At 36.2% G+C, this 22,196-nt stretch overlaps 1 protein-coding gene across 1 annotated transcript in view; it reads left to right on the plus strand.

Annotated features, from left to right (window-relative positions):
• The window catches only part of MALRD1 (MAM and LDL receptor class A domain containing 1), a 595,589-nt gene extending 578,616 nt beyond the window's left edge, over positions 1-16,973 (plus strand). The window contains exons 39-40 of the mRNA XM_069547391.1: positions 13,553-13,628; positions 16,734-16,973. Of these exons, the coding sequence (XP_069403492.1) occupies positions 13,553-13,628; positions 16,734-16,814 (157 nt within the window). The 3' untranslated portion in view covers positions 16,815-16,973. The remainder of the gene's footprint in view (positions 1-13,552; positions 13,629-16,733) is intronic.
• The last annotated feature ends 5,223 nt before the right edge of the window (positions 16,974-22,196 follow it).

The raw sequence follows: 22,196 nt of genomic DNA on the forward strand, positions 1-22,196 counted from the left end.
TATCATCCTCACACTATATCATTTCATTTGGATATTTATATGTGTGACAGATTTTACCCTGCATGTTTCTGAAAACAATGCCTGGCATCAGACAGTCTAATCTAGTCCATCTAATTTGTAATCTAATTATCAGTTTTATTCATAATGATATTATTACTCCCATTCTACTTTTTTAAATTTTATATTGGAATATAGCCAATTAACAATGTTTGATAGTTTCAGATGCACAGTGGAGTGACTCAACTATACATATACATGTGTCTATTCTCCTCCTATATAGATGAGCATATAGATTTACTCTTAAAGTAATATTCATATTTATCAAATGAACAAAATTTCACATGAATTTTCAAAATGATTTGCTATCTTTACTAAATAACTAGTAGCTCCTTAAGTAGCCACTCCTCTGATCACTGGGGCTTCCCTGGTAGCTCAGATGATAAAGATTCTGCCTGCCAATTCAGGAGACCTGGATTCGATCCCTAGGTTGGGATCCCCTAGGTTGGGATCCCCTAGAGAAGGCAGTGGCTATCCACTCCAGCATTCTTTTCTGGAGAATCCCATGGACAAAGGATCTTGGCAGGCTACAGTTCCTGGGGTTACAAAGAGTTGACTGTACAAAATCAGCTTACATGCAGTGTGTCAGGGATATAAGTCTGGAATAATACAGGCTTCACTGGTTTGTACATATGTGTGTTGTCATTGCTAACTTTCCCAAGATGTTTTAATTCTGTTGTCATTGGATACAGACTCCAAATAGTCTAAGAAATAAATTCTGTGTGAAAAAATAGAGCACTTTACTGTATAATAGCTCCATGTTCTAATTATTTGATCTGAAGATAGCTATTTTCCCATTTCAATGCAGATGACTGTTTGTCAGAAATAGTCCTCAGGGCAAGATTCAAGGCGCTTTTCAGCATCAGCTTTCTGTTCACTATAAATCTTACAAGAGCAGGAAGATAGCATTTCAGTCCTGATATATTTCAGTGTTTCTTTTGTTTCCGCCTATCCAAGCAATCAGAGTAGAAGAATGTGTTGTAGGGAAACCAGAGTTGCTCTTTGAAAGAGGTAACCTGTTTAAATGAGGAAGTACAGGAAGGTAGTAAAGATAAGTGAGGTATGTGCTATTAGCAAACCATTTAGCTCTACAATGGCTTGTAGCAAATACATTCAGTCACTATTGCCAGAGAATCCGAATTCTAAATGTTGTTCATTATTAATGATACTAGAGGGTAGGGGATTTCAAAGAGGGGACGATGGGATCAGCTCCATAATTTTTCTTCACGAACTGCTTTGCCATCCTCCTGCTAGACTCTTCTGCTCTCACATCATCTTTGATACCATTTCTCCTTAGAAGCATCCTTAGGGACACTCTTAACAAGTTCAACGGTCTATTTACTGTGTGGGACTCTCTAGCTCACTAATGAATCAAAGGACACAATTAGACCTTGAAGACCAGCCTGTTTTTGTCTTTGGAAAGAGAAACACATATATCAGAAACTCTTAATAATTCATTAATACACTTGTTGGCAAACATTTATTAATCACCTAGTATGTGCTGGGCACTGTGCTCGTGGCTAGGGATATAGAAATACAGGATAATGTACAGTCTGGTGGAGAAGGCATATAGAAAAGCAAATAATGTCACTTCTTCAACAAGCATGTATATAGCTACTTCCTACTAAGTTTTGGAGAAACACAGGTAAAGGAGAGGCCAAGTCTGTTTCAGAGGTGAAAATAACATGGTGGGGGAGGTTGAGAAAGGATTTATGTGCTACATCACTCAAGTCTGAATTCATAGGTTGGAAACCCCAGATGAAAAGCAGGAAGAGCAGACAGAAGAACTCGTGTCAAGGTACAAGCTGTACTGGAGAATGGTGTGGGTTAATGTGATGGCTCAATGTGTAAAGAATCTGCCTGCCAATGCAGGAGATATGGGTTCAGTCTCTGGGATGGGAAGATTCCCTGGAGAACGAAATGGCAACCCACTCCAGTATTTTTCCTGAAAAGTCCCATGAACAGAGGAGCCTGGTGGGCTACAGTCCATGAGTTGCAAAGTGTCAGACATGACTAAGCACACAAACACAGATAAGGAAAAATGATAGGAAATTAAGAAATCTACATAGAATGCTAATCATGTGCTTGTGTATGTACAAATTTCTCTTCATATTTTAAAACTAAGTTATTTTAGAATAACTACAAGAAAATTCAATTTTATTGCTTTTTAAAAAATTTAAGCACTATGATCTGAATGAATTCATAGATCCAAGAGAGTTTTAATAAATGTATTGATAAATCCAAAATAGGGTATATTTAAAGGAATTTGTCGATATTTATGAGTCATAATGAAGTAAGTCAGTTTTTCTACATAGATTATCATATGGAGTTGTCAACTTTAAATTGTCTAAAATGATTTAGAAAGAAGCAAGTTGCTAGGCAATTGCTAAGGGAACTCACGAAGGCTGATAATTAACTTCAACACTGCAATCAGTTTCAATCAAACAGATTATGTGTCTAAGGGAATTCAATAAGAAAATTAGAGTGAGTTTTCATATAGAGCAATTTACATGAAAAAATATTTCATTCTGATTGAAGAAAGTTATATAGTACTTGGCCCTTTCCAACTATGGGACTTTGGGTATCACATTCATTCAAAGGGAAAGGAAGAGAACATATTTTCAGAAGATAAAAATATACATATTTTTTTTCAGCTAACAAAAAGTTATTAGAAATCAGAAGTAGAAATCAGCCAGGCACATGTGTATTTACTCATATCTAAACACCAGTGTTAGCAGAACAGAGCTATCTAAACTGTATGATGAAGGACCAGCTGTGTTTTGTTTTGTTTTCAATCCACCACATACCAATGCTTTTGTAAGAAGTATTGGGAACGTGAAATTAAAAGACACACAAAACACTAGTCCAGATTTCTTATTCTTAGCCTCAACACACAAATAGCGACAAACATTTCTAAACAGCTATCCTCAATTTTTGTATTTATGTCATCTTGGAACGAGAAACAGAGTAAGACCATAACCAAATATAAATCACACTCTTGAGTAGTTCTGCAATAGAGTACATGGCTCATATTTGGGGCTCAAGAAATGTTTCCTATATAAATTATAAAGATTTTAGCTCGGCCTATAGGAAGTTAATAATATTCTAGTTGGAGAGATGTGAGTGTAGACAAATAAATGCAACTAAGTTCATTTTTCTAGACAGATTCTTACACAGCATTTTCAAGTTTAAATTGTCAAAGATTTAGAAAGAAGCCAGTTTCTAGGTGATTGCTAGGGGAAATCACAAGACTGATAATTAACTTCAATACTGCAATCAGTTTTTAAGCAAAGAGATTATGTGTCTAAGGGAATTCAATAAAGAAATTAGAGTGAGTTTTCATATGGAGGAATTTACAGGGAAAAACACTTCATTTCAATGAACAAAAATACCATGTAGCCTGATGTACAACGCACACTGAAGTACAAAGAGGAGATGTGGTTTACCTGGCTCCAAGGCTGGCAAAAACTCTGGTCAATGAGAAGGGAGTGTGCGTGCTGAGTGGCTACAGTCACATCTGACTGTGACACTATGGACTGTAGCCCACCAGGGTCCTCTGTCCATGGGATCCTCCAGGCAAGAACACTGGAGTAGGTTGCTGTGGTCTCCTCCAGGGCATCTTCCCAACCCAGGAATCCAATCCACATCTCATGTCTCCCACATTGGCAAGCCAGTTCTTTACCACTAGTGCCACCTGGGAGGGTATTTAAAAGCAAAAATAAGAATTATGAAAAAGCATGACCTGCTTAAAACCTACCCTAAGGAGTGTAGCCGCAACGGGAGGTAGGTAGATGTTGAGAAGAAATGCTAAAAAGAGAGGAATCAGGAAAGACTGCAATAAGGATCTTGTCTTTTAGGTAAATGATTTACAAGGAGCTGGGCTGGACAGAGGCAAGGAGCTCATTCAGGGGAAACGCCTCCTAATCTTTTCCAAATTGGAAAACCATCACCTCATCCTCAAGATTCAGATACACAGTAGCATAATGAATGGAATTTTGGAAACACAACAAAGTGCCAGAAAATAATTAAAGATTATATTTAATGTCACCACCCAGAGATGCAGACTGTTACCATTTTGATGTGTCTTCTTCCAAACCTTTATCCATGTGCAGACACGTACATACACTTTTCATCTTGAAAGTCTGTTTTCCTCTGCGTCTGGTTCCCACTAGGTGGCTGTGGATGTGCTAACACTGCATTCGGGAGGAGAAGCTGGCAGAGAACGTCTTCCTGTTGGCAACACGGGGTCTCCTTAGAATTAAGCTACGGAAACCTGTGTCAGCTTTATTCATCCTAACTGCCTCCATATTCCTGGGCATGTTCCCATTTAAGCACTCTCCCACAGCTAGATCCAATTAAACAGTGACAGTTTCTGTGGTCAGTGATATTTATTTCCTGCCTGAGAAGAGTAGGAGAAAAAATATGGCAGCTGCTGTATCATGTGAATCAGTTTAGCAAATGCGATGTCCCAGTTGTCGTTTGGTTTTGTGGCCCTGGATGATTAATCCTTTCCCCTCCTTTTTGTGGCATTTCTGGTTACAGTTGCAAAGCCAATGTTTTCTGAATTTTCTCACCCAAAACATTTGGTTCAGCTTGTTTCATAAGGACTGGCAAATGAAAACTTGAGTTCAAAAAAAAAAAAAAAGAAAACTTGAGTTCATGGACATTCTCGCCCCGCCCCGGCCCCCGCCCCCGCCCCACCCCGCCCCCGCCCCCGCCCCACCCCGCCCCCGCCCCCGCCCCCACCCCGCCCCGCCCCCGCCCCCACCCCCACTGCCCCCCACCACCCCCCACCGCCCTTAATTATCGCTGCTTTTCCAAATTGGCTTCTTTTCTTTCTTTCCTTTCTTACAGATTGTTTTAATTCTTTTTTTTTTTTAAGTCATCGTCTTTCCAAAAGTAGACACCATTTTATAGCTCAATATTTTTGTTTACTGCTACTCATGATTTCCTCTCTTTTTTCTTTAGCAGTGGTCAGATAATACAGCATTTTAATATATTCAGTGAGAAAAGGATGATTTAATAGACTTGGTTTATTGTTTCTCATACTGCCTTATAACGTTGTATAATTTTATTCTATCTGTAGATTCTTATAACAGATTTAATGTGCCACGACGTAATTACACACTGCAGATTGTAATCTTGGTGCTGGCTTTTTTATGATAAACACAACCATATGAAAATGCCCCCCAAATCAAATTCTCTAAGGTACTGTTGTGTTTCAAGTTTTCCACTAAATCCCTCCCCTCTGGCCACCACCTCTCCTAGATAGTTTTTACCGAAGCACACTTGGGCATAATCTCAGTGTGATATTTTTTTAAGGATTTTAGTTGAAACAACTTAATGAAGCACATTGCTGGTCTTCCTAAAATAATATTGTGGGGCCTTGTTACTTTGCTAGTCTTGATGATAGTGACAGGATACAGACCATAAATGTCTTCTCTCCTAAGTTGGAGATGTGCTTCTAAGCAACTGGCTTTGGTTTGTTTTGTTCTGAAAGCTGACCTATGGTAACTGATTCTTTTGTCCTGCTTAAATTTGCATTGGAGAATCTTCAAGTCAATGTTGTATCTTGTATGAATTAAATACATAGACTGGACCATACCCATTTCATGGACCGTCTGCAGTGCATTCCCTCTGGGTCAGGTCTATTTTCCAGTTCTCAGAATCCCTTTCTATCTACTTCTCATCTGTCTTATATTCTTCTGTTGTGCTTATCTTTGCAAGCCACTGTAAATTTATTTTCATTACAAAAAGGACAAAGCAGTGTCTGAATTTTAAAATTTGTGATACTGTTCCTTAAAAACAGTTTATTCAAACAGGCTAAAATTTGGATTGGAAATGATCAGAGACCAGGTATAAAATAAAACTTATCTAGGGTTTTCAGAAAAGAAAGATGATATATGTAAATCGTGTGGCACCCATGGTTGCACAGAAAATGCAGTGCACAATCTCTCCCCATTACTACAACTTAAAAATGAACATACCAAAATAATCAAAACAAGCAAACCTCATTTCCATAGGTTTTAGTACCCTAACTAAGAATCAAACATTTCTAGAAACATCTCTTCTTGACCAAAAGAAATATGTTTGATAGATATGAGTAAAAGTAGGGACCAAAAATATTTTATTTTTATTGGGATTTTGTAATATATTTTCCCTTTACCTGAAAGATTACGCACACTCAGGAAGACTTAATAGAAACTCTTAGAGCTGAAAATATTTAGAAAAACCAAATTGAAGGGTGTAAAATGACAGGTTGAAATGAGTAGAGTAGAACTGAGGTTTACTTCTGAGGGACACCTTAGGTTCACCATTAATCAGGGTAAGCGAAATTTAATATGATAGGCATGACTCCCAGAGTAAATGAGTTCCATTTTCACCAGTGAAATGATTGAATCTCATAATTCAGATGGATCCTTTTTTAAAAAATATGTCATATGTACTTTTACTGTTAGAAACATTTTCCCCAGTAGCAACAAATCATGTACTTCATAGCCTGAAAACTCACATCAACTCCTGATATTTATACATGGATATTTCATACCATTTTTCAGAGATACATATGAGATATAGGTAACACAGACCTTTATTTTTCAAATATTGGAAAGTGAGTCATTTCTACCAAATTAATTTTTCACCAGTTGTATGATTTTTTCATTTCCTGTGTGACGAAATGGATAGAGAGACCATCCCTGTTCTATTGTACTCTTCTCTCCCTGGTGGGTCAGCTAGTAAAGAATCCACCTGCAATGTGGGAAACCTTGGTTTGATCCCTGAGTTGGGAAGATCCCCTGGAGAAAGGAACGGCTACCCACTCCAGTATTCTGGCCTGGAGAATTCCATGGACTGTATAGTCCATTGGGGTAACAAAGAGTCGGAAACAACTGAAGGACTTTCACTTTCACTTCATCTTCAAGAAAGCCCCCAGGATACCGCTCTGGCCTGGCACTTAACCAGCTGAAAAAAAAAAAAAAAAAAAAAGGAAAGAGACAGAGACTTAGTCTTGGGTTAAGTGGAACAGAAATCTAAATACAAATGTGACTCCAAGATCACAATAGTAAAAATGAATGTCTTTCTCTGAGTATTGATGAAGTATATTGCTGGGAGTGGGCATGGAAGAACAGAGTAGAGAATTAGCTAGTGTATCATCAAGACTTCAAACTATATACATTTGTTGTTATTCGTTCTGTAAATATTCACTTGATTCCTATAGCACTAGGTACTACACTAGGTGCTATGATAGAAGAGGAAGCCAGATAAGGAAGAACCTCCTTTAACCTTCTGTAAAAAATGCACGAATAAGATGATTGCAAAGATCCTTGCTAACTCTAAATAAATAAATCTATTATAAAAAGTTAAAAGTACTACAGTATTATTGCCAATGTTGTCACTTCCTTCTCCCCCCCTCCCTTTATTCTAATGTCCTTTCATTGGTCCCAAGCTTTGGGGTCAGGAGAAAAAAGTAGGGAGTTTAAATGAAAATATCAATGGCAAAAGGAGAAAATAAGAAAGTAAAAGAATAACACTGAACCATTAGTCGGCATCTAATTTGTGGTGGGCATTTTATAAACATGTAATTTAATCTAAGAGACAGAAATCTAGTAAGCTGTCACCCTCTAAAAGAAATTAGATCTAGAGTGAGGATCCACATACTGATTAACTCTGTAAGTACAGGACCTAAAGCAGTCTTCGATAGATAATACGTGTCCTAGAAATGTTGGATACGTTTAAATAGATAAATATGAAAGATGATAAATAACATGATCAGCGTTCTAGCATTCCACCATCTAGAGGAATGAGTCACCACATTATAGACATCATTTTCCTTTAGACACTTAGAACAGTTATTTCTTAGATCTTAGAATGTTCTTTAGCATTTAGAAACAAACATAGAAATCATTTCTTCAGTGGAAGCATGAGAGCAAATTCCACCACACACACACATGCACAAAATTATCATGTTTATCTCTTCAAATCACCTTGATGGCTACATTAGGATTACCCAGTTTCAGAGAGTGCTGTTCTTCATACTTTTAGTAGACAGATTTTTTTACAGTACAGTTTTATAATACAGTCCACCTGGATATAACAGAAATCATTGTGCATGGCCCTCTCAGTGTTGTTCCACCCTAATAATTTGTGCTAAAGTTTTAAGCTCACTTGAGCATATTCTAAGCTTACTTTTAAGTGTGAAAACATTGTGACAGCTTTACTCACATGAGATGGTAGCAAGGAGAAGATATTTGGTGGATTTGACTTAAGACTGACCAGTTTTCCCAACACACAAAATTGGAGAAAAAGTTGTCTGTTGTTAACAAAAAGAAAGTAAACTACTGATTGATAACCAAAACCAATAATAAATTTAGTAAAGAAAATGAATAAGACACTCACTAAGACACATAATAAAAGCAGATTACAATTATTAATAAACTTACAATATGTGTAAATAGATGTTTATTTTGAAGTATAGACTTGTCAGTTAAAACAATTCAGGCACTGTCTTGTCATTCTTTTCTATCAGCTTCCTGATAGCTATTTTTCAACTGCAGAATGCTATCACCTTTTCTTTCAACCTAGATAAAAGCTTATTCACTTATCTAGTCTAAAGATGTTCACATTAAATGGCAATCAGACTCTACCTTAAAACTGTCCAAACGTTGCCATAATAATTTTTCTCATACGCTAGCGTTACAATTTGGTTTTATATTAATGAAGATTTTATAGCTCTGCTAAACTAGAGATACGGAGAAGGCAGTGGCAACCCACTCCAGTACTCTTGCCTGGAAAATCCCATGGACAGAGGAGCCTGTTAGGCTGCAGTCCACGGGGTCGCGAGGAGTTGGACACGACTGAGCGACTTCACTTTCACTTTTTACATTGGAGGAGGAAATAGCAACCCACTCCAGTGTTCTTGCCTGGAGAATCCCAGGGATGGTGGAGCTTGGTGGGCTGCCGTCTATGGGGTCGCACAGAGTCGGACATGACTGAAGCAACTTAGCAGCAGCAGCAGCAGCAAGCTAGAGATTAATGTGTTTATCAATAAGAAAACTTAACCAGAACAATTATATGAGAAAAAGAGAATCCATCCAAACTGGAAAGGAAGAAAGAAAACTATACTATAAATGACATGAACATGTACAGATAGAAAACTCAAAAAAAAATCCATAAGAAAGCTACTAGAATTAATAACCTCAGCAAAGTTTTGATATATAAGATCAACACATAAAAATCAGGTATGCTCTTAAATACTATCAGTGAACAATCAGAAAAAGAAATTAAGGAAATAATCACATTGACAATAGCATATAAGAGAGTAAAATACCTGGGAATAAATTTAACCAGGGAAGTGAAAGATTTCTACACTTAAAATTTCAAAGCATTACTGAAAGAAATTAAAGAAAACCTAAGTAAGTAAAAAGACATTTTGAGTTTATAGATAAAAAGATTTGTTATTGTCAAGATATCAGTACTGCACAAAGCAATCTACAGATTCAACACAGTACCCATTAAAACTCCAGCAGCTTTTTTTTTTTTTTTTTGCAGAAATATAGAACTTATCCTCAAATTAGTATGGAATTACAAGGGCACCAAAGAGCTAAAACAATATTGATAAAGGATGGACTTGGAGAACTCACATCCTGATTTCAAAGCTTACCACAAAGCCACAGAAAATGAAACTGTGTGGTATTAGCATGAGAATATAAGTGGAGACCAATGGATTAGAATTAATCAAAATATAAACCCATACATCTATGACCAGTTGAGTTTTGACAAGTCCATTCAATAGAGAAAGAACAGTCTTTTCAATAGATGGTGCCAGGGCAACTGGATTTCTGCATACAAAGGAATGGATTTGAACTCCTACCTCATACCATGCATAAAAATTAACTCGAAATGGATCAAAGACTTCAATAATGAAGCAAATAAGAGCTAAAACCAGCAAATATTTAGGGGAAATCATAGGAGTACAACTTCATGATCTGAGATTTGGCAATGCCGTCTTAGATATGATACCAAAAGTAAAGGAAACAAAAAAAATATATATATATATAGATAAACTGGACTTCATCAAAGATGTTCATTTCACTGAGAAAATGAAATAGTGTCCAACACTGTGAATGCAGTTAATGCTGAATTGTACACTGTTAAAAAATGGCTAAAATGGCAAATTTTGTTATATACATATATCTACCATATTTTAAAATTAATATAATTAATATTCCTAGAAAACTTTGAATTATATTCTTTAAATGAGTGACTTGTAGGGTGTGTCAACTGTAATTTAATTAAGGTGGTTAAAAGGTATAAAATAAGCATTTACCTGAAAGTCATGTTTAATGGATGCAACATACAGGAATTTATTTTTTGTTTTTCTTCATTGCCCATCTAAAATATTTTCAGATATCTGTTATAACTACTTGCATGTTTTTAATCAACACTGAAACAATTTTGTTAGTTAATAAGCCATGAAGTCAGTTCCTGTGGAGATATCCATATGCTCACTATATTTAAATTAGAAACTTGTATCAGACTTATCCTAGTTCTGCACTAACATATCTCTGCTTAGCTTCCTCAGAACACCACCTTATACAGTGCCTGCACACATTGGGTGTAGCCAGAGCTTAATAGTAATTTATGTGAATGCCTGTTAAGTCAGAATGCATGTGATTCAACCGTTTCCTTTTATCTACTCTAAACTTCTAAATCAATGCTTTTCTGATTCCCAGAGGTGTTTCCATTCTTCGAAACCTTAGCTCTTAAAGAGCTGTCTGCCTAATAATGACAGATACAGTAAGTTAAACACAGCATTTTTTAGCCTCATGCAGACTTAACATTGTACCATACACTGTTAGGACTTGCAGAAAACATCATAATCAAACATTTTATGTCCCTTGTAGCAGGATTTGTCATTTTAAGTAAAATTGTTTATGTTTGAATATCAAACATATATAACTGATGAAGGTGGAAAATTATATCATGGAACTTGAAATAGTAATTCTATAGAGCTGACACTTGAAATGTACTTAATTGAGGTATCTATGGGTAGTGGGTATGTTTTTACTTCTTAAATAGGAAAGACATTAAAAATTAAGCCCAACAATTCTCAGATTTTCCATATTGGGAAATAACCCTTGATCTGGGGAAAATTAAAAGTTTGAAATTGTTAATAAACATAATTTGAAATTAACATAATTTGCTCACCTCCCACTACTCATACTGTGACCCTTTCTTCTTTTATTATGGTCCATATCCTTACACTTAACGTATCCCTCTTCTTTCTTTATACTCACCCACCCCAAAGGCTGGTCACTTCATTTTAACAGAAAATTGTTTAAGACTTAAAATCCTTTCAGAAGAAAAGTATCTTCTATAGCTGAAGCCATAGTAATAATAGGGTTGGAAAATTGATCAGTTTACTTGACTTCTGCTTGCCAATAGTGGTTTAGGTCATCTGGAGTCTTAGCAGTTCGAAGCCAAAAATAATCATCTCGTACCAAAATCTTTTGTGTTGCTTGTACCTCACTTCTATCCCACTGACAGCAAAGCCTGTCTCTTCAGTTCCTGGTTGCCTGCCCAGTCTTTGGACCATCTGTCCTGTCTGGTCTTATGGTTTGGGTTTCCTCCTGCTTTCTGATTTCATGCCTGATTTCAGCCAAGAATTTTTCTCAGTTGTTGGCGTTTGTGGCTGTCCCATCTTTACCTAGCTCCTAATTTCCATCTTGTTTTAATCCTCAGTCTCTCCTGTATCAGCTTCTGCTTTCACATTTGACACATTTCAAAACACCGCTTCACTTCCTACCCAGTCTCAGTTTTAAGAGCAGCCCCATCATGCCCTAACTCTGCCACTTATTGAGATTAGTGCTTTGAAAACAACCTTGACTGGTCTTGGAGAGAGAAAAGGCAAAGAATCAAACACCACTTCTTCATTTTCATTAATAATTATAGCAATTGTACATTTTCAATTAGTGGTTAAGTAATTGTTCCTTCATCATTTTAAAGTATATCTGTTTTTTTTCCCACAAAATAAGTCACAAAAATGGCTGCTACAACCCTCTTCACCTATAACTCAAAGGTGATCTGGTTAAGCTACTGAACATTTAGAAACAGTAGAGGTCAGGAATCTAAGAAAGCACTGAATCCACAGGGAGAATGTATTGCCAGCCAGACACAGTTACCCAGATTATGCTGTTGGGTTCATTAATCCTGTTACTTTTTAGAAGAGGACCGTGTGGTTTGGTAGATGAAATAAGAGGTCACACCTCTGACAATATATTATCAAAGAGGGAATCAGTAAGACTTACTCTTTACACCCTTTTCTTTCGGAATAAAAAGGTACATTATTGACAAGTATTAATTGTCATTATACTCTGATTAAGCAAAATTTCCATGCCTTTTGGGCTCCCTGGTGGCTCAGACAGTAAAGAATCTACCTGCAATGTGGGAGAACTGGGTTTAATCCCTGGGTTGAGAAGATCCCCTGGAGGATGGCAGGGCAACTCACTCCAGTATTCTTGCCTGAGGATTCCCATGGACAGAGGAGCATAGCAGGGTACCGTCCATGGAGGTCACAAAGAGTCAGACATAATTGAGCAACTAAACACAGCACATATAATTTTTTCTTCCTGGCTGCCTTCTTAAGACCCTGGCAATCATCCTGGAATTGGTCTTCCATTCTCCACTGTGTGTATATGTATGTGAATGTGTGCATATATGCAATTTTCCTTATATCTTCAATAGCGTGTATTTAGTTATCTGGTTATATTTATTTTGTTCCTGTGATGAGCACTTGTTTCTTCATCAGTTGTGACCAACTATCCCAGGGCTAGTTGTCTTCTAATAAATCTATTGACTCTTAAATAACCAAAATATAAAAAGGAATGATCATTTAGGAGCTCAGTTAATCTGAGTCAATTATGCAGATATAAACCAATATGTGAGATTATCAAGGACATGCCTCTTTATGACTCCTGAAAGGAAATACTAACATAAAGTCCTCTTCAAAATGTTCCTATTTAAATTTGCTGTTTAAAAATGTTAAATACTTTCACTCATATGCTATGTACACATCATTACGACAGACAAGGTCATGGAAAATAGTCCTCAGATTGTGGTGGGCTTGGCACTTTGGAATCTATGGGACTTCACGGTGGTCTTTCCTTATAACCAGTTCAGCTTTACATTACATCATTCTTTCTAATGTTGTGTCTTTTGTATTATTTTAGTAATAATTAAGAAATCAAGAACAACTTTTTTATATGCTTGGATTTATTTGGATCTGACTTTTCAGACATCACATTATGTTTACCTTCCAAGATGTGGTTGCCTTGGTGTCCTACAAAGTAGTCTTTACTTATGGAAATACCTTCATAAAAAATAAGTATACTGGCTAGACAATGTGTCTTCCAAAGATTTCTATCAGATAACAATCTGAAAATATCCTGTGCTGAATTTCAATACTTACTTTCCTTTTTGTGGCCTTGTGTGCTTTAAGGAAAACTAAAAGAAGTATTAACCATGCATTTGTTAATCCAATTTATGGGAACTGGAGCAACTCAGAGAAAACAGAGGTAAGTGGCAGTGATAAACTGTATTGTCTCAGAAGGGAAAACACAAGCACTTGCACATGCACGCACACACACACACACAGAGTGTTGTCTGGACATGTTCCCATATCATGGTTAAGAGATGTGTTTAGTGGACTTATTTCTCCACCAGAGAGATGAGATGGGAAGGATTTTAATTCTCTCTAAATATGCAGTGAGAATTTTCCATTTCAGGATGGTTTCAATCTGCTTATAGAAGTTCACTGTTAAATGGCTTTGTGGTCATTGTTCATACTGAGAAAGAGGCAACAACTCTGGAAAATATCAGTTTAACTAACAGAGTATTAGTCGTCTCACAGTAACTCTTCATGGACTCTTCTTCATATTTCATTCCCAAACACAAAAGGGACGATAGCATTCTGTGCTTTCTTTCAATTCAGGTGTGGGCTGTGAGGGCTGTTACCTGATAATTTAGACAGAGAAAGGAGAAACTGAAGCGTTACATCTTTCTTGGCCTTTTTAATGGCTACTCCTTATAAGTGCAATATGGAACAGGCTGGAGAGAAAATATCAAGTAAAATCCCTCTCATCCCTTTCTTAAGTATGTAATATGAGCATCCATTTGGGTATAAAACAGGATTAGCTATGACACATCACATCTGTGTGAAAGCTTCCTTACATCTGATTTTAGAAATATTGTTAATTAATTAATTCTGTTGTCAAAGTGAGCATATGTTAGAAAACCAGTTTTCATTTTTAATGAAAGTCAGTCACAAACAGTTATCACTGTTACTAAAAATAAGTAACAGAGGTGGTTTCCAGCATATTTGAGTTATGTAGTCAAAGTCTAATAAAACGCTTGACTTTTTAAATTTCTGTTACCTGATAACTTGGGCTTCCCTTGTGGCTCAGCTAGTAAAGAATCCAGCCTGCAATGTGGGAGACCTGGGTTCAATCCCTGGGTTGAGAAGATCCCCTGGAGAAGGGAAAGGCTACCCATTCTAGTATGCTGGCCTGGAGAATTCCATGGACTGTAGAGTCCGTGGTGTTGCAGAGTCAGACACAACTGAGCGACTTTCACTTTACCTTATAACTTAGAAGAGGAAGGGAGAAATTAAGGGCATTACATCTTCACTAATGACATAATACACTCTTTGTGTGTGGTTATGTTAGAAATGAAAATAAGTAAGATATACCTAAGAATACAGAATTAACTTGATTTCAAGTCAATTAAGTCACAGAGCAAAAATGAAAACATAGTTCTACTTAATGGATAATATTAATAAATAACAAACAAAGTAATGTATCTTCTTGACAAAGTAGGAAGGTATAATGTAAACATATTTTCATTTTTACTAAAGAAAAGAAAATTTAATCTTTTTAGTCTTTAGCTTAGTTTAAGTTTTAGAATCTGAAAGTTACAAAGGATGTAAGGAAATAAAATGTTTTAAATTTGACATTTTTTATTAATCATTCCTCTCTCATGTTGTTTCCTTCCATTAAGAATGGCTAGAGAAGAAATCATGTCATAGCTCTCAACTTTTGTTGCTTTTTAAATTTCTGTTGTTTCAGAAACAAATAACTGTATTAATTAAACTAAGTGCACCTTTCCTGACATAACAGAGAAGCAGACTTCTCAGAAAATGCTCTTATGACCATTCTTAGAAAAAATTCTCATATTCTGATATACAAATTTAGAAGAAAGCATATTGAAAACCACGGACCCATCAGCCAATGTCTAAAATGATCAACCCATGGTCATTCTTGTTTCACCTCTGCTACCACCCATTCCCTCCACCCACCAGAATGGTGGTGATATTTTTAAAAATAGACTTTATTTTCTTTGAGAAATTTCAGGTTCAGGACAGAAGGTACATGGATTTTCGATATATCCTGTGTCCCCACACATGCATAGCCTTTCCCATTATCAACATCTCCAACAAGAGTGGTACATTTCTTACAACTGATGAACCTACATTGACATGTTATTTTCACCCAGAGTCCATAGTTTACATTACAATTCACTCTTTGTGTCAACCAGAGTGTTTTTAAGCAAATTCCAGTATCATTTAATTTTATTTGTAAATACTTCAGTTATACTAGGATAAATATATTAAAAATATATATAATCACAGTATCACTTACAAACATTTAACAGAAATTCTGTGACACAATCAAAGATTCCATCAGTGTTCAACCTATTCCATTTGTCTCATAAATAAGTGTGTGTGAGGGGTTGTACTTTGTTGTTGTTGCTATATTTTTAAAATCAGTATCCATATAATTTATGTTCATTCAAATTGTTAGACATGTCGCTGCTGCTGCTGCTGCTACTGCTAAGTTGCTTCAGTCGTGTCCGACTCTGTGCGACCCCATAGACGGCAGCCTACCAGGCTCCTCCGTCCCTGGGATTCTCCAGGCAAGAACACTGGAATGGGTTGCCATTTCCTCCTCCCGTGCATGAAAGTGAAAAGTCAAAGTGAAGTCACTTAGTCATTTCCAACTCTTAACGTCCCCATGGACTGCAGCCTACCAGGCTCCTCCGTCCATGGGATTTTCCAGGCAAGAGTACTGGAGTGGGTTGCCATTGCCTTCTCCAGACATGTCTCTAGTCTCTTTTAATCCCTAGATTTTGTTTTCTATTTTCCCCTTGCAATTTACTTGCTGAGGAAATCATATTGCTTGTCCTATACAACTTTCCATGTTTTAGATTTTTTAATATATACTGCAAAATATAATTCTCCCAGCTGAAAGCTGTTTGGCTGTTGTTTCTTGTAAATATTTTTATTTAGTTTTATTTTAACTAACTATAATTAAAGTAACAAACTTAAAAACAGTGCCATAGAAAGAAGCAGTCAGGATCCTGGCCACTGCATTCCCCCATCGCACTAGAGGTGAGGATGAGGCGGTGGCTCCTTTGCTCAAAGGATGCTGGGCACTTACCAAGAAGAGGCTTGTGTCAGTGGTTCAGGCAGTATGGACTGAAGGTGTTGAAGTAGGAGTCACAGATGCACTAGTTATTACTCCAGTGAAAATCCATTAAAAACTCACTGCATTCTGCATGATCTGGAAAAAAGTCTCTTATTTTAAAGTCTAAAATCATGACTGTTTCGATGTGTTTTTCTTTAGAGTTCTATATACTCCTTCTCAAATCCATTATATGACACAATATCCGGAAGACTGGAGACTATATCTAATCGTCTCAAATAGTGCCATCAAGATCATCAAGACTGGGACTTCCCTGGTGGTCCAGTGGCTAATACTCTGCACTGCTTCTGCAGAGGGCACAGGTTTGATCCCTGGTCATGGAACTAAGATCCCACATGCTGCATGGCATGGCAAAAGAAAAAAAAAGAAAGAAAACAAAAAGATTAAATCTGATCTCATTTCCAGTCTGTGAAATCTGATAGAAACTCATCTTATTCAATAGTAAAACTGGAAGGGATTTGGAATACCACTCTAATTATTACAGTTACAAATAAATTTTCTTATAGAATATTTTAAATGTTTTCATGGAATCTGAGTTAGAACTTTATCTTCATTATATATCTGAATATTTTAATAAAATGTCCCACTTAAGTTTCTTGTTTTCTTTTGATTTTATTATAGTTATTTTTTTAAGGATGAATCAAATTGTTTCAGATCCTGAATATAAAGAAGTTTTAAGATGCTTATTTATATTCCATTGAGCTTAGAAATAAAGTTGAACTGACTACAAACCAGCAGGAGTGGGTGGACAAATATAGTAATCCTAATCAACGTAACCATGAATAAAAGGTATTTCTGTATTTGGGGGAAAAAATATGATAAATTATCATCTTGAACTTTCCCTCATTCAAATCATCATTTAACATCTATCTTTACATAGATATAAAAATAATGCTAAAATATATGTTAAGAAGCATTGTTTTTCTAAAAAGAATAGAGAACCCAGAAATAAAACCGCATGCTTATGGTCAATTAATCTGCAACAAAGGAAGCAAAAATATACAGTGAAGAAAAGACAGTCTCTTCTGTAAGTGGTTCTGGGAAAACTGAACAACTGCTTATAAAAGAATTTAATTAGAACATCTTCTCACACCATATATAAAAATAAACTCAAAATGGATTAAAGAACTAAATGTAAGACCTGAAACCATAAAACTCCTCGTAGAGAACATAGGCAAGCTTATGTAAATCATAGCAACATTTTTTGGATCTGTCTCATAAGGCAAAAAAAAATAATAATAAAGCAAAAATAAACAAATGGAACCTAATTAAACTTAAAAACTTTTGTACAACAAAGGAAACCACTGACAGAATGAGAAGACAGTCTACTGAATGGTAAATATTTGCAAAGGGCATAACAAATAAGGGGTTAATATCTGAAAAATATAAACAGCTCATACAACTCAATATCACAAAAAGAAACAATGCAATTTAAAAAATGGGCAGAAGACCTGAATAGACATTTTTCCTAGGAAGAATACAGATGGCCAACAGGAACAAGAAAAGATGCTCGACATCAGTAATCATCAGAGAAATGCAAATGGAAACTCCAGTGAGACATCACGTCACACCTATCAAAATGGCTATCATCAAAAAAGTCTACAAGTAACAAATGTTGGCAAGGATGTGTAGAAAAGGAACCCTAATACACTGTTGGTAGGAATGTAAATTGGTGCAGTCACTATGGAAAACAGTATGGGGGGTTCCTCAAAAAACTGAAAATGGAACTACCATTTGATCCAGTGATCCCACTCCTGGGTATATGTCCAAAGAAAATGAAAACACTAATTTGAAACTTGGTGTTTCATATGTACCCCAGCATTCACAGCAGCATTATTTATAATAGCTAAGATATGGAAGCAACTTAAGTGTCCATCAACAGATGAGTGGATAAAGAAGATATGAGGTGTGAATATGTGTGGATATATATATATTACTTAGCCCCCCTAAAATGAGATTCTACATTTGCAACAATGTGGATGGAGGGTATTATACTTAGTGAAATAAGTCAGACAGACAAATATTCTATGTTATCACTTATATGTGGAATCTAAAAAACAAGACAAACCAATGGATGTAAAAACAACAACAACAACAACAAAACACAAAAACAAGAAACAAAAAAACCCTCACAGTTAGAAAGAACAAACTGGTGGTTTCCAGCAAGAGAGAGGGCAGAAGGGAGGGGTAAGAAGCAGGTGGAGGATTAAGAGATACAAACTACTATTGGTGACATAAATAAGCAAGGATGCACAGCACAAGGAATTATAGCCAATATTTTAAAATAACTTAAATGCAGTATCATCTTTAAAGTATTGGGGTTTTTTTGTGATATTTTGGGCTGTAAGTAACTGAAAACTTCCGTACTGAAATGGCTTAAATAATGTGGCAATTTTTAGCCAACAAATCAGGAAATTGGGAACTAGGGCATCTCTTTGCTTTCTTATCCTTTAAAAGTTTTATTTTAAATTTATTTATTTTCGGCTGTGCTAGGTCCTCATTGCTGCATGCAGTCTTTCTCTAGTTGCGATAAGCAGGGGCTACTCTCTAGTTGTACTACAATAGCTTCTCATTGCAGTGGCTTCTCTTGTTGAGAAGCATGGGCTCTAGGCTCACGGGCTTCAGTAATTGCAGTATGTGGGTTCAGTAGCTCTTGTGACAGCTCTATGGCTTCAGCAAGGATTCTCGTTCACAAGTTTCAGTCCTCAGGCTATGTTTGGGACATTTCTGCCGCTGCTGCTGCTGCTAAGGCGCTTCAGTCGTGTCCGACTCTGTGACCCCATAGACGGCAGCCTACCAGGCTCCCCCGTCCCTGGGATTCTCCAGGCAAGAACACTGGAGTCGGTTGCCATTTCTGAGCCCCATGTAAATTCTACTACCAACATAGTTCCCTTTGTGAGAGTACACAGTAGAGAGAAATATTACTTTTCATTAAACTTACAATAAAGTTAATCTCAAATTTTATGGAAATTAATTTTTGAATCCCATAAACTGCAGTCTTGTTTTGCTCTCTATGAATATCTTTTTCTAAGTGCTGCTTTCCAACTAACACCAAAATTTCTGAACTTAGGAAAAAAATCATACAGGAGAGGATCAGTTGCCATTCTTATTGTTGAATTGTTGTTCTTTACTCTCTGGTTCATGGCACTGTGGGACATATACATTTTTGGAAGTTGCATTTATTTTAGCTTAAAAATATCATCCAGATATATTCAGTATTTTTATCTAACTTCCTAAAGAAGCAGTGAATTAAAATTCAGGTATAGTTTTAGTAAAGGTCTCAAAGCTACTACATGAAAAATATAGCGAAAGTGCAAAAGAGATAATAAAAATGACTGTCCAATTTAAATTGGCTTGTTTCTTTGGACTGTCAAGGAAACTCCTGACATATATGTAGCTTCTGACTGAGGCTAATGACAGAGACTAGAAAATCTACAGAGACTAGAAGTTAAGATATTCTTAAAAGTATTTAAAACTTTCTTCAGGAGCAAGTTAAACACACATTAAAATGTATAAGTCAAATATTTGTGAAGTCTTAACAAATACATAGAGAAGGAAATGGCAACCCACTCCAGTACTCTTGCCTGGAAAATCCCATGGATGGAGGAGCCTGGTGGGCTACAGTCCATGGGGTCAGGAAGAGTCAGACACCACTGAGCAACTTCACTTTCACTTTTTACTTTCATGCATTGGAGAAGGAAATGGGAACCCATTCAAGTGTTCTTGCCTGGAGAATCCCAGGGCCAGGGGAGCCTGGTGGGCTGCCATCTATGGGGTTGCACAGAGTCGGACACAACTGAAGGGACTTGGCAGCAGCAGCAGCAACGAATACATATGCAGTTCTGTGGAGCTAAAAGAATGAAACTGATTTTTCTTATCCAGTAAGTAGAAGAGGTAGAAATGTTTATGTTGTTTTCATAATTTAATGCAAGATTTAGAAATAAAAATTTTATTTTTATTTGTATACTGAAAACTTTCTGATATAAGTCCAAATTTGCATCATTGTGATTTTTAAAAGAAACAAAGGAAGCAAAAAAAAAAAAAAAAAAAAAACAGAGGGACAACAGGAAGTACAGAGAGCCCACAAATAACATAACTCAGCTTTAAATCATCTAAAATTTCACAAAGGAAAGAGAATCTGTTGAAAGGTTTTTTTTTTTTTTTTTAAGCTGGTATATGTCAGGAGAATGGATACCAATGAGTAATGCTAGTAGATTCTTAGGGCTTTGAGTGCACACATATTTAAGACAACATCTTATTGTCAGTTGGATTCATGTGACCAACCTGCTCTTTCCCAAAATATACTTTAAGCCAATAGCAACATTAATAACAAACTGATAAGTACTAATCATCTGCCAAATACTGTTCTTATTTTATGTGTTTCAAAATCACAAACGTGGAAATATGTGTGTATTATATTAGCCACATGTGGATATTTAATATGAAATTTAAAGTAGACAAAATTAAATGCAAATGTGTGTCTTTTGTTGTACTAGCCATGTTCCAAGTGCTCAATAGCCACATGTGGCTTGTGACAATTGTTTTGGTCAACACAGAGTACATTTCCATCATCCCATGAAGTTCTCTCCAACAGCAGTGGCTTAGAACAGCTTTGAAATATTTCCCTGTAAATAGCACAGCAGTAATCTCTATAAATCTACTAAGCACTGAAAATATTTACTGGTATATGTATTTTAACTAAAAGCAGCCAAATTTTAGCATAATGATAAGTTTTAAATAAGACAAAGCATGTTTAGCTGTAAGCAAACTACCAAATATGTGTGATAAAGTAGCATATTTTAACAGTGCTTTCTTGGCATATAACATATTATACTCATATCATCTTTGCCTATTTTTTCTGCATTTAGATGGCATTTTGAAAAAACCGTGTAAGAATTTGCTTTTCCCTTTTCATCTTCTTGACTGTCAGTCATTTTTCACATTTGTCACACCGAGAACTGAAGATTCATGAATCCTTTAAATAATAACTGCCTTGTATTTTTCATTTAAGGGCATGTACTTTAGGTAAACCAACTACGATATTCATGGCAATGTCTTCTGCAACAAGCAGTCTTAAACTTTATTCTTAAAAATAAACACCAGAGAAAATCCATAAAAGGACTTTGAGTTTGTTTTCCAAAAAGTCTTTTAAAACATAAGATTTCAAGTATATATATCACTGTGAACAATGAAAGCTTTGTGAGTCTTTTCTCTGGCTGCAGCGGGTTTTAGTTGTGGCTCGAGAGATCTTTTACATGTGGTATGCAGACTCTTGGTTGTATCACGTGGCTTCTATTTCTCTGACTAGGGATTGAACTCGGTCGGGCCCCCTGCATTGGGAGCCACTGGACTACCAGGGAAGTCTTGCTTTGTGAGTCTTAATGTTATTCTGCTTTTTTTTTGTATCAACCTTCAAAATCCTTGGAGTTTCATTGCTGATGTGTCTAGAAAACCAACACAAGGGTTCAATCTCTAAAATAAGTAATCATTAAATTCAAGAACTTGCTCTTTAATTAGAAGTAAAAAAGTACCACTTTCTACAAGCACCCACTTTGTGAAATTTCAGTGAAACTAGTTATATGCCATATCTTGAATTAAAGAACT

This window comes from Ovis canadensis, chromosome 13, assembly GCF_042477335.2.
Source record: "Ovis canadensis isolate MfBH-ARS-UI-01 breed Bighorn chromosome 13, ARS-UI_OviCan_v2, whole genome shotgun sequence".
NCBI classification, from domain to species: domain Eukaryota; kingdom Metazoa; phylum Chordata; class Mammalia; order Artiodactyla; family Bovidae; genus Ovis; species Ovis canadensis.